At 40.9% G+C, this 20,405-nt stretch overlaps 1 protein-coding gene across 2 annotated transcripts in view; it reads left to right on the top strand.

The window, feature by feature from the left end:
• Slc4a1ap (solute carrier family 4 member 1 adaptor protein) overlaps positions 1–11,851 on the top strand; it is a 30,317-nt gene extending 18,466 nt beyond the window's left edge. Inside the window, exons 10-14 of one of the 2 annotated variants that reach the window (XM_090337249.1) lie at positions 1,884–2,115; positions 5,132–5,218; positions 7,438–7,496; positions 9,501–9,570; positions 11,503–11,851. In XM_090337249.1, the coding sequence (XP_090193375.1) occupies positions 1,884–2,115; positions 5,132–5,218; positions 7,438–7,496; positions 9,501–9,570; positions 11,503–11,552 (498 nt within the window). In that variant the 3' untranslated portion in view covers positions 11,553–11,851. The remainder of the gene's footprint in view (positions 1–1,883; positions 2,116–5,131; positions 5,219–7,437; positions 7,497–9,500; positions 9,571–11,502) is intronic. The other variant, XM_090337250.1, reaches the window with a different exon arrangement.
• Positions 11,852–20,405: the final 8,554 nt, after the last annotated feature.

Below are 20,405 nucleotides of genomic sequence, written 5' to 3'. Positions count from 1 at the left end.
CTGCCATCTGCATATACATACTTGACTTAGTCTATCCAATACCTTTAATGTATGGGAATTACTGTGTCTTACAAATGAGAAGCTAGAGAGGAAAATACCAAAACATACAGTCATTATGTATTTAATGTAGCAATTAGATCTGGGTCTTTGGTCTCCTGAGTTTCATGATTTTTCTATTTTTCTTTTGTTTTTTTCCAGTCCTGGGTCTTGCACTCATGACCTGGGCACTGTCCTTGGACACTTTTTGCTCAAGGCTAGTGCCCTGCCATTTGAGCCACAGCACCACTTCTAGCTTCTGAGTATGTGGTACTGAGTAATTAGACTCAGGGCTTCATGCATGCTAGGCGAGTACTCTGCCACTAGGCTACATCCCAAATGATGCGCATTTTTGTTTTATGTATAGTTTTTTTGTCATTCTAAAGAACTAGACCCTGTATGTAAGTTTACCTGAGTTACTGTAACAAAATACCATAGATTGGGTGGCTTAAAATGTAGAAATTTGCTTTATGACTGTTCTAGATGGTAAAATTTCAAGATCATAATGTTGGCAGAACTGCTTTCCTCCTTGGCATGAAGAATAGTTAAGATTATAGGTATAAGTCACATGCACCTGGCTTCTAAGCACTTTTATTGAAAAGCTTTGATTAGAATATGTGGACGTCTGGGTATGTTGGTAATAGAGCAACATAGTGAGACATTGTTCCCCAAAATTAATAAAGCCATATGTGTGTGTGTGAGTGTGTGTGTGTGTATATGGCTTTATTCTTTGAGAAGTGTGTGTGTGTATATATATATATGTGTGTGTGTATATATACACATATATTCATGGCTTTATTCTTTGAGAAATGTCTTCCTTTTTCAGGAGCTATTTTATTAATTTATACATGTTGTTTCCTTGAAAATATGCTATCAAATATAAGAACGCTCCAGGTGTGGTGACTCATGTCTATAATCCAAGCTACTCAGGAGGCTGAGCTCTGAGGATTGTGGTTCAAAGCCAGCTTGGGCACTAAAGAATGTGAGACTCTTATCTCCAATTAATCACTAGAAAATGGGAAGTGAGGTTGTGGCTCAAAGGGTAGAGCAGTAGCCTTGAGCTGAAGAGCTCAGGGACAGTGCCCAGGTCCAGAGTTCAAGCCCCATGACCCACCAAAAAAAAAAAAGTGAAGGTCCTAGCTACTCAGAAGGCAGAGAGCTGAGGATCACAGTTTAAAGCCAGCCCAGGCATGAAAGTCTGAGAGACTCTTATCTCCAAGTAGCCACCAGAAAACCAGAAGTGGGGCTGTGGCTCAAGAGGTAGGGCAGTAGCTTTGAGCTGAAGAGCTCAGGGATAGCACCCAGACCCAGAATTCAAGTCCCACCACCAACCAAAAAAAGAAACAAAATGAGAACGCAATATGAATGATTTCTTTTTTGGTAATATATATATAAACAGTATTTATGGTATGTATTATATATTATATGTGTATGTTATATATAGTATATAACATGCTATGTATACTGTATAATATATATTCTAATATATACTAATCATGTATATTACTTCCTACCAGAGTTTATAATTAAGATCCAGTAATATCAAGAAATGCAATGGGACAAAATTTCTGCTGTTACTTGCCTAGAGTAAATGTAGTTCCCTACAAGCTTGGGTGAGACTCTGGGCCTTGTACTTGCTAGGCAAGTGTTCTGTGGCTTAGAGTTCCAGCCTAACAATCTCAACCCCTTAGACATTTGCTGAGAGTCCATAGGTGGACAAAAGCTTTTACAGGGCTCATTAACCTAGAGAGGTTAATTCTACACATTTTAAGTTAATCTTTTGGAAAAGATTTGACATTTTATCATTGTGTGGACACTCTTTATTTGTAGTTTTGTTTCTTTTATAGAAGCTGCCCCCCAGGCGTCCAGACCTCCCACCTGCTCTAATGAAAACCAAGGATGAGCCTGAAGTAGAGGAGGAGGAAGAGGAAGAGGAAGAAGAGAAAGAAGAGAAGACACATAACAAGAACATGGAGGATGGAAGTGGTAGGCCACCTGAGGAGACAGAGCCAGAAACAGCAGAGCAGGAAACCAGTGTTCTCACAGATCTCCCGTGTTCTGAGGAAACACATAACCATGGTAGTATCTGTCTTCTCTCTCTGCTGTTCAGTGGGGCATTTGCATAAACTATGAATCATTTGTTTATAAAAGCAAAAGCAGCTGAGGGCCACTGGCTCACCCCTGATCCTAGCTGCTAAGGAGGCTGAGATCTGAGGATTGTGGTTCAAAGCTATCTCAGGCAGAAAAAAAAATCTTTGTAAAACTTTTATCTCCAATTAACCACTCAAAGACCAGAAGTAGAACTGTGGTTCAAACTGATAAGCACTAGCCTCAAGTAAAAAGAGTTTAGAGACAGTGCCCAGGCCCAGAGTTCAAGCCTGTGAAGGACAAAAGATAAATTTTAAAAAAGCAATTTTTACATTTTAACCCTGTATATGTGGTATGCTCTATAGTAAAGAAACATACTTTCTTTGCCATTTCTTATTTATTCCATTGCAAATTAAGGACAGGTATTCCAGTGTGGTTTAGAATTATACACCATTGGATTCTGTGGAATCTGAAGCCATAGCTCCTGAGTTCTAATCCTGCTGCTACCACTGGATGAATAAATTGGAAGGCAGTGGAGTAGTAGTATGTGTGGTGGGGCCTGCTCCTGTGGTCTCAGGATAAGCCACTCCTTTCTTTACTCTCTATCCTTAAAGCAGACATAGTTACTTACTGAACTGATGGTCTTACAAAGATTCACAGAGAGTCTAGCATATAGCTATCTCTGAAAAGATTTGATAAAAAATGTTCAAAGAAAGGATTGACTGATTTTTTTTTTTTTTTTTGCCAGTGTGGGGCTTGAACTCAGGGCCTGAGCATTGTCCTGGGACTTTTTTTTTTTTTTCCTCAAGGCTAGAGCTCTACCCTTGAGCCACAGTACCACTTCCAGTTTTTTTCTATGTATATGGTGCTGAGGAATTGAACCCGGGTCTTTGTGCATGCTAGGCAAGCACTCTACCATTAGACCAAACTCTCAACCCAGATTTACTGATTTTTAAGAAATTTTTTTTTCTGATTGAGAAAGGAATATAAACATAGTCAAACACACATTCAGAAATGTTAGACCATGCGTAAGTCCAAAGAATAAAAGAGAAAACTCTCAGAATCTCATCCCTATTTACCTTTTTGTTGTTGTTGGACGTGGAACTTAAACTCAGGGTTTGGGTGCTGTCCTTGAGCTCTTTTTGCTCAAGGCTAGCTAGCCCTCTACCACTTTGAGTCATAGCACCACTCTGGTTGTCTTGTGGTTAGTTGGAAATAAGAGTACCACAGACTTTCCTGACTAGGGCTGACTTTGAACCAGAATCCTCAGATCTTAGCCTACTAAGTACCTAGGATTACAGATGTGAGCTATTAGTGACCAGCTTTAGTTATCTTTTAATACCGTTCTCCTTTATTAACTTCAGAATTTATTTTTCTGCAGCTTGCCGAAACTGCTTAGCAAATTTAAGATTTTACAAAAAAAAAAAAAATGAGCACAAATCAAAAAAAAACAACTGCATTTAGTGTGTATAGGAATGAATCTATATCTAATCCCAAACTAATCAGGCTTGTTTATTATATATTTGTTTGTTACCCATACTGGAGCTTGAACTATGGGGCTTGGGTGCTGTCCTTGAGCTTTTGTGCTCAGATCTAATGCTCTTACCACTTGAGACACAGCTGTATTTCTGGCTTTTGTTTGTTTGTTTTTGTAGATTTTTTTTTAGTTTAGTTTCATGGACTTTCCTGGGTGTCTCATTTCTCAGCCTCCTGAGTAGCTAGAATTACAAGTGTGAGTCACCAGTGTCCAGCAGGCTTGACTATTTAAAAACAAGCCTGGGATATAGCTTTTTTTTGAATCACCTTCAGATCTCACAAGAACACGGAAGTTAACTTTTCTCATATCTATGAGAGGTCCACCTTTTGTGTTTGTCATTTTTTTGTTATTGTTATGGTGGTTTAGTTACTTGCAAAATGGCTTGCATTTCACAAAAGGTTTTTTATTCTTTCTGACCTGTTTTTTTTTTTTATTTATATCCAGCACAAAGTAGGGCAGTAAGTATTACATTTGTTTATTTGTTTATTTTAGGGAACCAAAGTACACATGTGTGTAAAAATAGCACAGGTTTTAAAACTTAGTTTACAAGATTGAATAATCTATGGTGAACTGGGGACCTGCCTAACAAGTACAAGCTCTGCATTCAAATCCTAGTACTAGTAAAAAAAAAAAAAAATAACCTTAGGTTGACAAGGAATTCTGACTCTGTACCCCTCCTTTTCTTTTTTCTTTTTGTGGGTCATGGGGCTTGACCTGGCCTGGGCCCTGTCTCTGAGCTCTTCAGCTCAAGGCCACTGCCCTATTCCTCAGCCTGGGCATTGCCCCTGAGGTCTTCAACTCACGTCTACTGCCCTACCCTTGACCCAAGCCCCACTTCCTGTTTTCTAGAGGTTAATAGGAGATAAGAGTCTCAGGTCCTTTTGTGCCCGAACTGGCTTTGAACCTTGATCTTCAGATTTCAGCCTCCTGAGTAGCTAGGATTATAGGCTTGAGCCACCACGCCCAGCATTCCTTTTTTTTTTTTAACAGCATGAGGGTTATATTACACAGGCTGTTTTTTGTCTTATTTTTTAAAAAAGAAAACTTTTAACTAAGGAGTATAGTGATCCATTGCATGCGTATGCCATTATTTAGTTTTCATTTGCTAGCCATGTAGGTTGTTTTTTAATTTTTCGTATTGTGTAAACATTGCTATTATGAAAACATATTGTATAAATAGTAGATCGTAGTGCTTAGCTATTTAAAAATATATTCCTAGAAATAGAATTTGTACACCAAGAAGTATGTACATTTTTCAATAATGATCCAATAAGTTTTAGTTCAAAAAATTTTAAGCAGAAAATTGATGTTCTCTATGATACATCTAAGTCATATTTATTGGAAACCTTATTATGATTAGTTGATTAATTGAAACTTATGATTATATATGTACATAGCTTTTTTGGTTTTTGTTTTCGTGGATTCTACAGTGAAATAAGTAACAGCATGCTTTGGTGCTGCTTTTTATAGAAGGAAGCTCTCAACTCAGCCAAGTGGAACAGAATGAAAAGGGTCACGAGATTGGTAAAATACCTTCAACACATGAGGAATCCTCTGGTAAGCTGCGGAGCAGACTGTTGCTGCTTTTCATGTGTACCAGTTGGTTTCATATGGAGGTGTTGGCTGCTGTGCCATAAGGGAGGACAGCAAAGGACCATACATACACACCAGGAAGAAGTCAGTAGGACCTTGAACAAATTTGGGAAGTGTAAGAAGTATATGTTTGGTGCCACCCCATTTTTCTTTTACTTCTCTTCTACCTCGAGTTTTCTCTCTGCTCTGCAAAGCACCTAATGCCTTGATGTGTCCTCTGGCCATATTAAACCTTCCTCAGTTCTTTATCTCCCAGAAAGCATTGTGTCCTAGCCTAGCATGGAAGTGATCCGAAACCTATTAAAATAAATTGGTTGAAAGCTGAATGCTGGTGGCTCACATGCTGTAATAGTAGGTACTCAAGAGGCTGAGATCTGAGGATCACAGTTCAAAGCCATCTTGGGCACAAATGTCCATGAGACTCTTAGCTCCAAGTAACCCCAAAAAGCTGAAAGTGGAGCTGTGGCTTAAGTGGTAGAACACTAGCCTTGAGCCTTGAACATGCAGGCCCTGAGTTCAAGCCCCCAAAGTGGCACCAAATAAATATTTTTTCTTGATTGAAAAGTTGGTCTGTGATGAAAGGGGTGACATCAATCAAGATTCATTTATACAACTACTTAAAGGTAATTAGTAATAAGTTGATCTGCTACTAGGACTGCTTTTCTTTGGTTTTATTTGTAAGAATTCAGCTTCATCATATTCAAATTTATAGAAAAACTTGAAAATTTGAGCCAGAGGCCAGTGGCTCGTGCCTGTAATCCTACCTACTTGGAACGCTGAGATCAGGAGTGCTGTGGTTTGAGGCTAGCCCAGGCAGAGTTTTCAAGACCCTATCTTGGCAAAATAAGTTGTGTGTAGTGGCACACAACAGTGAGAAAAGAAAAATAGGAAGGGTGAGGTTCAGGTACTTGCCATGTTAGGAAGCAAGATACTACCTGAAAAATAACCATTGCAAAAATGAGTTAGCGGTGTGACTCAAACAGTATAGGGCCTACCTACTGAGTGTAAACCCCTGAATTCATACCTAGGACCAGAGAGATAGCGATAGAGATAGAGATAGAGATAGAGAGAGAATGAATATAGTCTTAGTATTTTAAACTTAAAGATATTAGTGAAGGGAAAGTTCTCTTTTACTAATATAGTTTTTTGTTTGTTTGGTTTTATCCTGGGCCTAGAGGCTACCTCTGAGCTCTTTTGCATGCTAGCTCAAGGCTAGCACTCTACCACTTGAACTACAACTTCCAGGTTTTTGGTATTTAGATGGAGATAAGAGTCTCACACTTTCCTGCCCAGACTGGCCTGGAATCTTAGTGCTCAGATCTCAGCCTCCTGAATAGCTGGATTATAGGTGTGAGCTACCAGTTCCCAGTTAGTTGGTGGTTAGTTGGTGGTGGTTGTTTTTCTGTCCTGGGGATTGGGCACTGCCTCCCCCGACCTCTCTTTTGTCATGGGGCTTGAACTCTGGGCCTGGGCCTGAGCACTGTCCTGGAGCTCTTCAGCTCAAGGCTACTGCCCTACCCCTTGAGCCACAGCCCCGCTTCTGGTTTTCTGGTGGTTAATTGGATTTTTTTTTCTTTTTTTTGCCAGTCCTGGGCTTGAGCTTAGGGACTGAGCACTGTCCTTGGGATTTCTCAAGGCCAGAGCTCTACCACTTGAGCCTCAGTACCACTTCCAGCTTTTTTCTGTGTATGTGGTACTGAGGAATCGAACCTGGGTCTTTGTCCATGCTAGGCAGGCACTCTTCTGGTGGTTAATTGGAATAAGAGTTTCATGTTCTTTTTTGCCAGGGCTGGGTTTTGAACCATCATCTTCAGATCTCAGCCTCCCGAGTAGCTAGGATTACAAGCCTGAGCCACCACACCCAGCTCAGGCATGTCTCTTGAGTTCCTTTGTTCAAGGCTAGTGCTCTACCACTTTGATTGAGCCACAGTTCTACTTCCAGTTTTCCGGTGGTTAATTGGTAATAAGAGTCTCATGGCCTTTCCTTCCCAGGCTGGCTTTGATCTCTACCTCCTGAGTAGGAGTCTAGCCATAGGTGCTTGGCTCCCAGTTAGAAGTAGAAGTAGAATCCTCACTGATACTCTCTTTAGTAATTATGGCATTCCTTTAGGAGAAACTTTTTCCTTTTGTATTACTTTTTTTGAAAATAGCTATTTTCATTCCTTTTTTTCTTCTTAAATTAGGATCAAAAAAAGAATATGAGAAAAGCGGAGATGAACTGAAGAAAAAGAAAGCTCCAAAAGTAAGTACTTCACTTTCTTAAAAAGTAAAAATGAATCTGCTCATCATAAGCCACATCCTGGAAAATAAATCTTTGGAGACTTAGTTCTCAGCAACTTTAGCCTAGTCTCCTAGAAATCTACATTCTGATTTTTCTTTTTAAAATCTCTATTTTCTGAATTGGGAGTGTAGTCTTGTGGTAGAATGCTTGCCTGGCATGCATGAAGCCCTGGGTTTCATGCATGGAGCCTCAAACCACATATACAGAAAAAGCTGGAAGTGGTGCTGTGACTCAAGTGGCAGAGCGCTAGCCTTGAGCAAAAAGAAAAATCTCCAAGGACAGAGCCCAGGGCCTCAGTTCAAGTGCTGTTTCTTTCTTTCTTTTTTTTTTTAATTTTATTTATTTACTTATTTTTTTTGCCAGTCCTGGGCTTGAGTTCAGGGCCTGAGCACTGTCCTTGGGGTTTCTCAAGGCTAGAGCTCTACCACTTGAGACTCAGCACCACTTCTGGCTTTTTTCTATGTATGTGGTACCATAGAATCAAACCTGGGCCTTCATGCATGCTAGGCAAGCACTCCACCACTAGGCCAAACTCCCGGCCCCGCCATGCTGTTTCTTATAGCTGCTCACATGTAAATATCTCTTTTGTGTGTGTGTGTGCTGGCTCTAGGACTTGAACTGAGGGCCTGAGCATTGTCCCTGAGCTTCTTTTGCTTAGGGCTATCACTCTACCACTTGAGCCCACAACTCCATTTCTGGCTTTTTTGGTAGTTTAATAGAGATGAGTCTCACAGACCTTCATACTGTGATTCTCAGATCTCTGTCTCTTGAGTAGCTAGAATTACAGGCATAAACCACCAAGAATCTGGCTACAAAACTCTTAATATGCAATTTTTATTCATATCTAGTATATTATGAAAATAAGTTTGGACATGATATTTTTATCTTCCTACTCTTTTTTTTTTTATTGTCGGTCATGGGACTTGAACTCTGGGCCTGGGCATTGTTCCTGAGCGCTTCAGCTCAAGGCTACTGCTCTACCCCTTGAGGCACAGGGCCTCTTCCAGTTTTCTAGTGGTTAATTGGAGATAAGAGTCTCATGGGCTTTGTAGTGCCCAGGCTGACTTTGAACCACAATCCTCAAATCTCTACCTCCTGAGTAGCTAGGATTACAGGCAAAAGCCACTGCGCCTGGCTATTTTCCTACTCTTGTTACACAAAAGTATAATTAATGTACTTTATTCTACACCTTTTTTTTTAACCATATCATGGTTCTCTATTGAGCAGATATACCCTGTTCAACCACATTTGTATAGATAGACACTTGGATTGCTTCTAGTCATTCATTAGACCAATGCTATAATGAAAACCTTATATGACATGATTTTGTGTGGATATGGCAAGTTCCCAGAAATGAGAATGCTCAGTCGCATCGGGAGGCCCCCAAGACCATCAGGAATTAATTCAGAAAGGACTCACAGGGTTCAGAATGTAGTTGTACTATGACTATGATTAACGACAGCAGAATACCAGGCACAGTCAATAACTAGAAGAGCCCCCTGGGGCAAAATCTAGGAAAAAACCAGTTGCAAACTTGAAAGATCCTTTTGTATTTGAGACACACAGAAGACAAGAAGTCTGTGACAATATGAAGTGTTGCTAACTGGAGAAGCTCATTAGGAGTCTCAGTGCCAAAGAACTTCATAGAAGGTTGATCAGATAAACATTCCATACCTGACAATGAACCCAAATTCCCCATTCCAGAAAGCATGTATTCAATATAAACCACATTGTTGGTGCAGTATAGGCATAATGAGCCACCATTATCAGGATAACTAACTAACTAACTATATATATGTATATTATGTATATATATATGTTGTATCATACATATGATACATATATGGTTATATATAGTAGGTATATGATTATATAATATATATGATATATGCTTATATGATTATATCATATTATATATATATATATAGAGAGAGAGAGAAATAATAATACATCTCTTTTTTGCAGTTTCCACCCATACTTTCTTCCAAATACCCTGAAGATGATCCAGACTACTGTGTGTGGATGCCACCTGAAGGTATGTATATATTGTTTTGACTTTTCTTTTCCTCTAAGATTTCTTTATATTTTAGAGTAAGTAATATACATTTAAGGTTCAAATTAAGAAAGCTTCAGGAGAACAAGAGTGTGGCTTAGTGGTAAAGTGCTTGCCTAGTGTGTACTAAGCCCTGGATTCAATTCCTCAGTACCACATTTGCAGAAAAAGCATGAAGTTGCACTATGGCTCAAGTGACAGAGTGCTAGCTTTGAACAAAAAGTGTCAAAGGACAGTGCCCAGGCCCTGAGTTCAAGCCCCAGGACTGGCAGAAAAAAAAAAAAATGCTACAAGAGAGATGGGCATGTGCTATATTACAGCCTTTGGAAGGCTGAGACAGCCTTACTTGGGATTGAGAGTTCAAGCCAGGCACTGGTACCTCACACCTGTAATCCTAGTTACTTAGGAGGCTGTGGATTATAGTTTGAAGCCACCCTATACAGAAAAGTCCTCAGGAGGCTCTTACCTCCAGTTAACCACTCCAGAACTGAAAATTGTGCTGTCGCTCAAAGTGGCAGAACACTATCCTTGAGCAGAAGAGCTAAAAACAGCGACAAAAATGTGAAAAGAATATGTAGCAACTAAAGTCTCTATGTATACAGATAGAATGGCTTTATGAGATTACCTTAAAGGAATCCAGTGCTAACAATGAGAGAAGCAGGGAAGGGGAGGAGGAAATAGAAATAATAGGGTTGATGACAAATGGCTGCTTATTAATGCTGGATGAGGGTTTAGCATATTTTTTTTTCCATGAATTTTGAGTTTTTTGTTTTGTTTTGGGTTTTTTTGCCAGTCCTGGGCTTGTGCTCAGGGCCTGAGCACCGTCCTTGGACTTTCTCAAGGCTAGAGCTCTACCACTTGAGTCTCAGCACCACTTCCAGCTTTTTTCTATGTATGTGGTACCGAGGAATCGAACCCGGGTCTTCATGAATGCTAGGCAAGCACTCTACCACTAGGCCAAACTCCCAGACCTGGATTTTGAGTTTTATTTAACAGTGTCTCTCCTAATGTTTTCTCTACAGATAACCAAATACTGTTTTATTAATATTTTTTTTTTGCTTGTTTTCTGTAATGAGGCTTGAACTCAAGGGTGTGGGTGCTATCCTTGGGCTGATTTTGCTCAAGGGTAACACTCCAGGCCTAGCAATGTAACTTAGTAGTAGAATGCTTGCATAGCATGCATGAAGTTCTGGGTTCAATTCCTTAGTAGCACATAAACAGAAAAAGGCAAAGTGGCGCTGTGACTTAAGTGATAGAGTGTTAACCTTGAGCAAAAGAAGCTCAGAGACAGTGCCCAGGCCCTGAGTTCAAGTCCCAGGACTGCCACAAAAAAAAAAAGGAGGCAGGATAAGACTCTACTATTTCAAGCGACAGGGCCTCTTCTAGTTTTCTGGTGGTTAATTGGAGTAAGAGTCTTATAGACTTTCCTTCCTGGCTATCTTTTGAACCACAATCCTCAGATTTCAGCCTTCTGAGTAGCTAGGATATCAGGGGTACGCCAATAAAATACAAAATTACAGGTCAAAAAGTTGTTTATTACAGCATTGTTTGCGATGGCAAGAGATTGGTAACAAGCAAATATCTATTTAGTGGTAGAATGCTGGACTAGCATGTGTGAAGTCCTGGGTTTGATTCCTAAGTCTATATAGTGTGTGTGTGTGTGTGTGTGTGTGTGTGTGTATGTATGTAATATATTAATTGTACTATGTGAATAATTACAGCCTCCCTATAACCTGCTAAGCCATGTTAGTGTTGATGTGAAATGAACTATATTCTGACAATACATACAAAAATTAAAAATTCTATCATAGAGAAAAGTTCCTTGTTTTATTTTTGACATGCTGATGTCTAGATATCTTTTCTCTCCAGACTTTGAAAAAATAAATACCTTTCTTTGTAAATATTTTGATCTAGGCCAAAGTGGAGATGGCAGAACCCATCTTAATGACAAGTATGGCTATTGATGGCTTCAGAGTGTGAAGGAAGAACTGAGGACCATACGACACAGGATACTTGGGGTGACATGTCCAGTTGAACGGCCAAAGGAGTCTAGACCATCATTTGTAAATTCTGGTGACTGGACTTTTCTTGTGTGTTCTTGGCTTCCTAAGTTTATCTGCTCATCTGATTTTCCCAATTTTGGTATTTATGTTTAAAAGTGTTTGTGTGTATATATGTAAAAAGAGAATCAGATCCTTTGAAAATCAGTAAAATGTTATGTGACCCTGCTATAAAATCAGAAGATAAAAATGTCTCTAATGTTGATTTAAGGTCGCAGCCTCTTCTGTTAAAGTTTAGAAATTGGGTTGGGGATGGTAGCTCAGAGGTGGAGTGCTTGGCTAGCTCTGAAAAAACAAACAAACAAAAGCAAGTTAGAGGACTGCTTTTCAGGAGTACTGGGGTGGGTCTGGCAGGTAGGCTGTGGGAGTCACTAGTGCTACCTCACATAGCTATTGGATTGTGTTGGCGTGCCATGGGTGTGACTCTGTGTCCCTGTCCTTCTTGGAACTGAAAACCAGACTCACAGTCGATGCTTCCTGCTGCCTTCAACTGCACTTCCCTGCTAGGTTAGAGAGCAGACCCTGACTTACCAGGGAAAGCACTGTTAACCACCGCACCACCTCATGTACTTAACCTGTTGAATGTAATGTTCTGGACTCTCACGAGTCAGTTGCTCATTCCTCTTGTGCAGGTAAAGGTGCAGATGAGGTTATGGGATGAAAAGCTGAATATGTTCTGCCAGGTGTGGAAAGAGAAATTAAAATTCATTCACCTCTGGAAGCAGGAAGAACTGTAACTGTTTTATTTGCTGACTTCCTTTGCCCATTATTAATGCTTCACTTCTTATCCAAAGGCAATTTTGGAAGAGCACAGCAAGATTAAGAGCATTTGGGTTAGGCTGACGGCAGATATACTCAGTGGGAGAAATGCTGTGTCCCAGCTAGAGAGTGGATGAGGCTGTGACATCCTAGAATGGATTATGTAGTGTGGACAAAGGCCAAGAGGAAGGGGTCATTTACTCTGGAAGATGTAGGAATTCTGGCTTGCTAAAAGTAATGTCTTCATTTCTTAGAAAGGAATGTTGATGCTGTGAGAAGGTTATTTTGAAGTTCATTTAGGCCAACAGGGAAGAACTCGTTGATGACATAAGAAATGAAAGGAATTTAGGCATGGGGTGACCATGACTTACATCTTAGATCAAAACAGCCAACAAATGTCTGAGCCAGGTCAGTGGTCTTTCAAGATGAAACTATTTACAGTAATATGTGTCATCCTAACATTTGAGCAGGTAAAAATATACTTCTGAGAATGAAAGATGGCACGAGACAGACACACATGCTCTGTCCCCACCCTTCCCTGACAGTAACCCTGAGCCATATGCCCTCCCAAGAGCACAGTGCCTCTGTTGTGTGTTTCCTGGGGACAATAGTAGGTCTGGTCACACATCTATAGACACCAAAAGCAAGTAGGATTCTGTCTGCCAAAGTAAAATCTGAGTCTTTTAACAGTTGACATTATCAACCAGTAGACTTGGCTTAAAAGACCCAAAAATCTTAGCTCTTTTTTACAAAGTAGGGAAAAGCAGAACTAAATCCTGAGTTTCAGGAGTGGGAGAAGCAGTGTTTCCCGCTTTGGCCTCAGGTATTCTAAGGATCAAATGAGACAATGGAGGTGGATTTAGAGATCTTATTAGTTGTTATTGCAAAAAGGGAACAGATCCTAACATCTAAATTTCCTCATCTGTAAAAATGGAAACTGGAGTAAATCAGTAATTTTAAGGTGTAAAATATATAACTCCTTTCCTTTTAAGCTGCAAATTTAACTCCCCTCTCCTCTCTCTCTCTTTTTTTTTTTTACCCCTCTAGGGCTGGGGACCAAATCCAAGGTCTCATACATGCCAGGCAAATGCTGTACACTAAGCTATACCCCCAGCCCATCTGAAGAAATTTAAAAAAAATTTAATCCAGTATTGGGATCCTACTCCAGACCAACATAAGCAGAATCCCTGAAGTGACCCCCACCAAACACTATACAACTCTTTTCTTCTGCCAACCTTTTCTGGTAGGAGCCAAATGTTTTAGGCTTTGTAGGTCATACAATCTGTCCCAACTATTCAGCTGTTCATTAACAAGTAACAAGTACCTGTGTTCTAAGTGGCTTTTTTCTTTTTGAGCTTTTTGTTTTTTATAAAAACAAATGGCAAGTTGTAGTTGGCCAGCCTCTGCTGTAGATTGACTGAATCTCAAGGTGTTCTCTGGTTCAAGGTGTCTTAGTTCATGGATATTTGAGGAGTTTCTGTTCTTTCCTCAAGTCTCAAGTCAGGGAAACTGGAGCACAGTTAGAAATAGAGTTGTAAGTTCAGCATTAGCAGAACTGGAAATTGAACTCAGGGCTGCACTCTTGTGTGGCATATGCCTTGCCTCTTGATCTACAAACTTAGTCCTAACTTTGAACAAATTAAATTTAATGTTCTTTTTACTTGCCTATGTAAACATGACAGAAGTAAAGCTGAGTATATAGGCCTGAATCCCAGAAGAAAGATCTGAAAAACAATTGGAATCATCCACTAGATGAACCTCAGAGTCGGGCAGGGAGGTGCTACCAGTAGATTTGGTTAAATACCAGGTGACAGAGAGGAACTGTGCAGGCAAAGTACTGTCTTGTGCAGCTTAGTATAGTGAACAAACTTTTCCTGATTGTGAGTACTCAATTTACTGAACCTCCCAAGCACATTAGGAGATTAAAACTTAAGTAGAAAAATCAAAACTTTCTCACCTTTTATTAAAATTACAAAAATAGGGGCCAGGAGTGTGGCCTAGTGGTAGAGTGCTTGTCTAGCATATATGAAGCCCTGGATTCAATTCCTTGGTACCACATAAACAGAAGAAGCTGGAAGTGGCACTGTAGCTCAAGTGGCAGAGCGCTAGCCTTGAGCAAAAAGTGTTCAAGGGCATTGCCCAGGCTTTGAGTTCAAGCCCCAGGACTGGCAAAAAAAAAAATGCTGGGCACAGTGGCTCATGCCTGTAATCCTAGCTACTCAGGAGGTTGAGATCTAAGGATCAAGGTTCAAAGCCAGCCCAGCTACTGAAGACAATGAGACTCATCTCCACTTAACCACTAGATAACCAGAAGTAGTGCTGTGGCTCAAGGGGTAGGGCCATAGCCTTGAGCTAAAGAGCTCAGAGACAATGCCCAGGCCCAGGGGTGGGGTGGTAGCCTTGAGCTGAAGAGTTCAGGGACAGCACCCAGGCCCAGATTTCAAGCCCTATGACCAACCAAGAAAAAAAAAATTCCAGTAATATGAATCCACCAATCCAATGCCTTTGTGTGTGTGTGTGTGTGTGTGTGTGTGTGTGTGTGTGTGTGTGTGTGTGTGTGAGAGAGAGAGAGAGAGAGATTGTGAGATTGTGTGATTGTGTACATGTACATAGTATACTCTCACTTTGCTTTATTGCTACAGACTGGTGCTATACCTTGAGCCGTGCCTCTAATTCTAGCTCTTTTGCTGGTTTGAGTCTTCAGATTTGTCTGCCTGGACTGGCTTTGAACCATGATCCTCAGATCTCAGACTCCTGAGCATCTAGGATTATAAGTATGAAACATCTTCTGTGTTTATTTCTCAAATTGAATGTTTTACAACCTGAGTGATAAGCATCAAAAATATTTTATAGGGGCCAGGAGTTTGGCCTAGTGGTAGAGTGCTTGCCCAGCATGCATGAAGGACCCGGGTTCAATTCCTTGGTACCACATACATAGGAAAAAGCCAGAAGTGATGCTGAGGCTCAAGTGGTAGAGCCCTAGCTTTGAGAAAGCTCAAGTACAGTGCTCAGGCTCTGAGCTTAAGCCCAGGACTGGCTAAAAAATATATATATATTTTGTACTAATCAACCTCTGATTAGTAAATAATTAACATTTCTTGAAAAATATCTACCTAAAAAATTCTTTATTCAGATTTGCATCTCATGTCACTGTCCATGTAAAATGCTAGCCTTGCTTTAAGAAATGGGAAAATAGTTAACTCTGATTCAACTGTGAAGAGTCTGTGGCTGGGGAACCCAGACTCAAGTTAGCCTGAATGACAAGTGTGTTTTGTTTTGAGGGAGTGTCTTGCTATGTAGATCAGGCTGGCCTAGAATTTTCTATTTGACCCAGGATGGCCTCCAATTCCTGATTCTCCTGCCTTTACCTTCCAAGTCACTGAGATTACGGGTGTTAGCCATAGCACACCTAGCTTCAAAAGACTTTTAGAGCAGTTTTAGGTGAGCAGAAGGTATACTACTCCCATATACTTCCTGTTTCCCCACCCCCACCATCCCCACCAACCTTCCCACACTAGAATGGAGTACCTGCCACGTTCACACCTATCCTGACATATTGCCAGACCTCCTGGTAGACATTAGAGCTCATCCTTGATGGGTTTTGCCAAATGTATAATGGCATGTATCTACCACTGTAGTACCACAAAGACTAGTTTCACTGCCTAACAATTGTGTGTTCAAACTACTTATCTTTCCCCTCCAGACCCTGAAACCAGGGTTCTTTTTATTGTTTCCATAGTTTTGCCTATTAAATATTAGAACTATAGTTATTTTAGAGACATTTACTAAAGAATAAAGCATGAATAAAGAACAACTAAAATATAAAAATCTTAGCATCAGCTGAGTGAGGTGGCTCACCCCTGTAATCCTAGCTACCCTGGAGGCTGAGATCTGAGGATCTCGGTTCAAAGTCAGTTTGTGAGGCTCTTATTTCCAATTAACCACTAGAAAACGGAAAGTGGGGCTATGGCTCAAGGGGTAGCTGAAGAGCTCAGGGACAGCGTCCAGGCCCAGAGTTTAAGCCCCAGGACCAAAAAAACAAAAGCAAAAATAAAAAACTTAGCATCACTATAACCAGACCTTTGTGAAGAACTAAGTATGAATTTGAATATGGTAGTTCCCACCTGTAATTCCTGCATCTGAGAGACTGAGGTAGGCAGAGGATGAGCTTACTACTTAGATATAACAAGATAGCTGAAATTGGCTGCATAGCAAGTTCCTGGTTCAGAAAGCAAACAAGAAATTCTGTTTATTTTAGTTGGGCATTGGACTTCATTTTAGAAATGTATATCACTCATATCTGATCTCCATTACAAGCACAGACCTTTAAAGGAAAGAACAGCCTCTCTAATTCTGATGCCTGCTTTGCCTGGTTTGGCCTCTTGAATCTCCTAGCAGTGAAGAGCGTGTTAACAGCCTGGTGGGAAGGAGGGGGATGTCCTCAGGCAGCTCCACAAATCCCCTGAGTCTGCAGGTGAAGACACCAACACCTAGGCTTTGTGGTTCACTCACAACTGCAGTCACCAGCTCTTTCTTTGAAAATTTAGAACAGTTGGTGTTGGTACACAGTAATCTTTTCCTTAGCTGGAAACAGCTACAAAATAAAAATAAAGGGCCCCCCTTATCCCTAAGGATACTGGAAAAGGATCAAATGCTATATAAGAAATGCTCCCGGTACTAGATTTCCAGCACATGGGATGATCCTGATCAGACTACTGAAGTTTCTTAGCAATAGGAGATGTATTCTTACATGTCATTCTTTTGGGAGTATATTCAAATATATATGTCCTAAAAGGCAATACTATTATGTGCTTTAGGGGAAAAAACAAAACCAAAACCAACAGTTTCTGTCTACATGTCATTGTTCAACACAGGCATTCTCATTGGGTGGAATGGTTTTGGATGACTTCAGGGAAGTAGTAGCCAATAGCAAAACCAATAAATTAATGAAAACAAATGGGCATTGCCAAAACTTTGGGGAAGAAAATGCAGAGAAAACACTCTTCTTTTCCTTCCTAGAATCAAAAGTCCCTGAGAATAAAGACTATTCTTGGTATGCATAATGTTTAGCACATTTTATTACTGTTTGTTGACTGCTTGCTATAAATATTTTCCCTGGAACTGTCCCAAACCAGCCTAGGAAATTCAAAGCCCAGCTTTGCAAGTCCAAGCCTTTCACTCATACTGTATCTTTGCTAAACTGGAAGGAGTTACCGCCATTTGGAAATAGGATACAAGGCCTAACAAACTGAATCCCTGAGCCACAGCCTGCAAGTCTTTTGCTGTACCATTAAAATACTGCCACCTCCAGGATAGGGTGTGACAAGTGGCCAGCAGCTGTGGATGGCTTCCGGAGGGAGCATGAGCCAGAAGGAATCCTGCCAGCCACTTGGCAATCAAAAGCAGGAATCAAAGCCTTGGCTGGGGGCAGGGGCTGAGTTCCCATACAGGATTTGGTCCAACCAGATGCTGGACTGCTGGGAAATGACATAAAACTCCTTGTCCTTTTAAGAATGGGTCACAGAATCAAACTGGTCTGGTCTCTTCTTATAGCTGGCCACTTTGATCCTAAGAATCCTTCACTTGATTTAGGCACTGAGGACAGTTTTCAAGACTTCTCTGGTCTCCGAGTAGACCCTGCCCTGGTTTGGCTTTAGAGACTTGGCATACCATAGGGCAGGGTGGAACTGAGAATTCTGTTACATGGGAGTTTCTCCCTCATAGTACCTGAGATGGAACACTAGGGAGCTAGGCATGGCTAAGGGACAGTGCTTCCCATGAAAGGTGGCTGTCGGGTCTGGGAATGTGGCTTAGTGGTAGAGTGTTTGCCTAGCATGAGGCCCTGGGTTCGATTCCTGAATACTACATAAACAGAAAAAGCCGGAAATGGCACTGTGGCTCAAGTGGTAGAGCGCTAGCCTTGAACAAAAGAAGCTCAGGAACAGTGCCTAGGCCCTGAGTTCAAACCCCAAGACTGGCAAAAAAAAAAAGGGGGGGTGGGGGAGGGCTTTGTCTTTATCCTTCTAGTCTATCTTAATTTCTTTATAAAGAAATTAAGGATTTTTAATGTTAGCATTTTTTTTCCCTCTCCACTGGCTGCTTTCCTAATCCAACTGCCCCTCATCTAATGATTCCCTATGAGTCTCTTGTCCTTGTTTCTGCCTTAGCTTTTTCTCCACAGGTTTCAAGTACATCCTGAACAAGATGTCTTCCTCTGAAGTTTCCCTTTATGCTACCCATGAGGCATACCTGACAGATTGCTTTTTCCAAATAAACCTTTTGCTTTTCATTCTGCCTATACCTCCTTTTTCTCTTCCTTCTTTTTTCTTCTTCCTCTTCTCCTCCTCCTGCTCTTTCTCCTTTTCGTTCTCCTCTTCCTCCTCCTCCTTTTCTCCTTTTTTTCTTCCTCCTCCCCCTGGTTCTCACTTTGTAGCCCAGGCAGGCCTCAAACTCAGAATGCTCCTGCCTTTGCCTTCCAAGTGCTGGGAATACAGATGTGTGTCATCATGCTCATGGTTCTATTTGTGCTCTTATCCAGCCTTGCTGTACAAGCCTTGACTCAGTTTTCTTGGCTGTTAAGTAGTGAATTAGCCCTTACCCAATGGTATAGTTGTAGAGATTAAATAACTGAAATACCTATTAAATATGTTGGTCATTCTAAATATATAATCATGCTTCCCAAGATGTGGTTGTTAATAGAATAATCCTCATGCTCTTCCTTGGTCATATTTATTAGGAAGTCCAATGCTTTTTTTTTTTTTTGCCATTCCTGGCCTTGAGTTCAGGGCCTACACACTGTCCTCGGGCTTTCTCAAGGCTGGCGATCTACTACATGAGCCACAGTGCCACTTCCAGCTTTATTTCTGTGTATGTGGTACTGAAGAATCAAACCCAGGGCTTTGTGCATGCTAGGCAAGCACTCTACCACTAGGTCACATTCCCGGCTCCCAAAACTTTTTTTTTTTAATAGACTTTATCTTTTAGAGCAGTTATAGGTAAACTATCACCCTGTATAAGGGACTTGTATAGATGTAGGTTTGGTTATCTGTTGGGGTTTCTGGAACCATCTCTATAGATATCAAGGGATGACAACCTAGCAGAAGATTGCTCATTGATACTGCTTTCTTCAAATTGGAATTAATAAAATTGTTTTTCGATGGGAGATCATACCATGGTCTGTCTGTCTGTCTTTCTTTCCTTTTTTCTTTCTTTTTTTCCAGTCTTGGGCTTCAGCTCGGGGCCTGAGCACTGTCTTGGGACTTTCTCAAGGCTAGCGCTCTACCACTTGAGCTCAGCACCACTTCTGGCTTTTTTCTATGTTTGTGGTACCGAGGAATTGAACCGGGGTCTTCGTGCATGTTAGGCAAGCACTCTACCACTAGGCCAAACTCCTGGCCCTCATGGTTTTTCTTTTTGAATACTTACATTATTATAGTACCTTTCTATTCATAGCAAAACTGAGCAGGTTTAGAGTTTCCATATACCCCTGGCCTTACATGTGAAGAATTGTCAGTAATCCCTCACCACAGTGAGATTTTCCCACCCCTTCCATCAAGGAACTCTGGATTCCAACAGCTGGCTTTCATTTGGATTTTAAATCTTTTGCTAGCTGTGGAAAATCCTGATCTTGAGGGCTGGCCCTGGCCGCCTCAGGTCTGCCTTGGTCACGCACATGCCGTGCAACCTTGGCAGAGAGTGGCCACATGAGGGCAGTAAAGACCCATTGCCATGTAGCCAAGTCAAACATGGGGCTGAGAGAAGTATTTCAAAGCAGAAGAGGAAGAATCAGAAAAATTGCAGAATTCTGAAGGAGACAGGGACAGCAAGAGGATTCAATTTAACCCCAATGTCTTCCTTTGCCCAGGTCTTGGGACACTACGTTAGCCAGGAACATTGAGGCCCAAAGTCTGTTTCACAAATCTCTTCCCAACCTGCTGGCTCTATTCTTAGGTTTCCCCTGAGAAAGTCATTGTCCAGTTACACAGCAAACATTCTAAT

The sequence above is a fragment of the Megascapheus bottae genome, chromosome 7, assembly GCF_031878675.1.
Source record: "Megascapheus bottae isolate mThoBot1 chromosome 7, mThoBot2.hap1, whole genome shotgun sequence".
NCBI lineage: Eukaryota > Metazoa > Chordata > Mammalia > Rodentia > Geomyidae > Megascapheus > Megascapheus bottae.
Note: the sequence above shows the minus strand (reverse complement) of the source record. Positions and strands in the feature narration are given on the sequence as shown.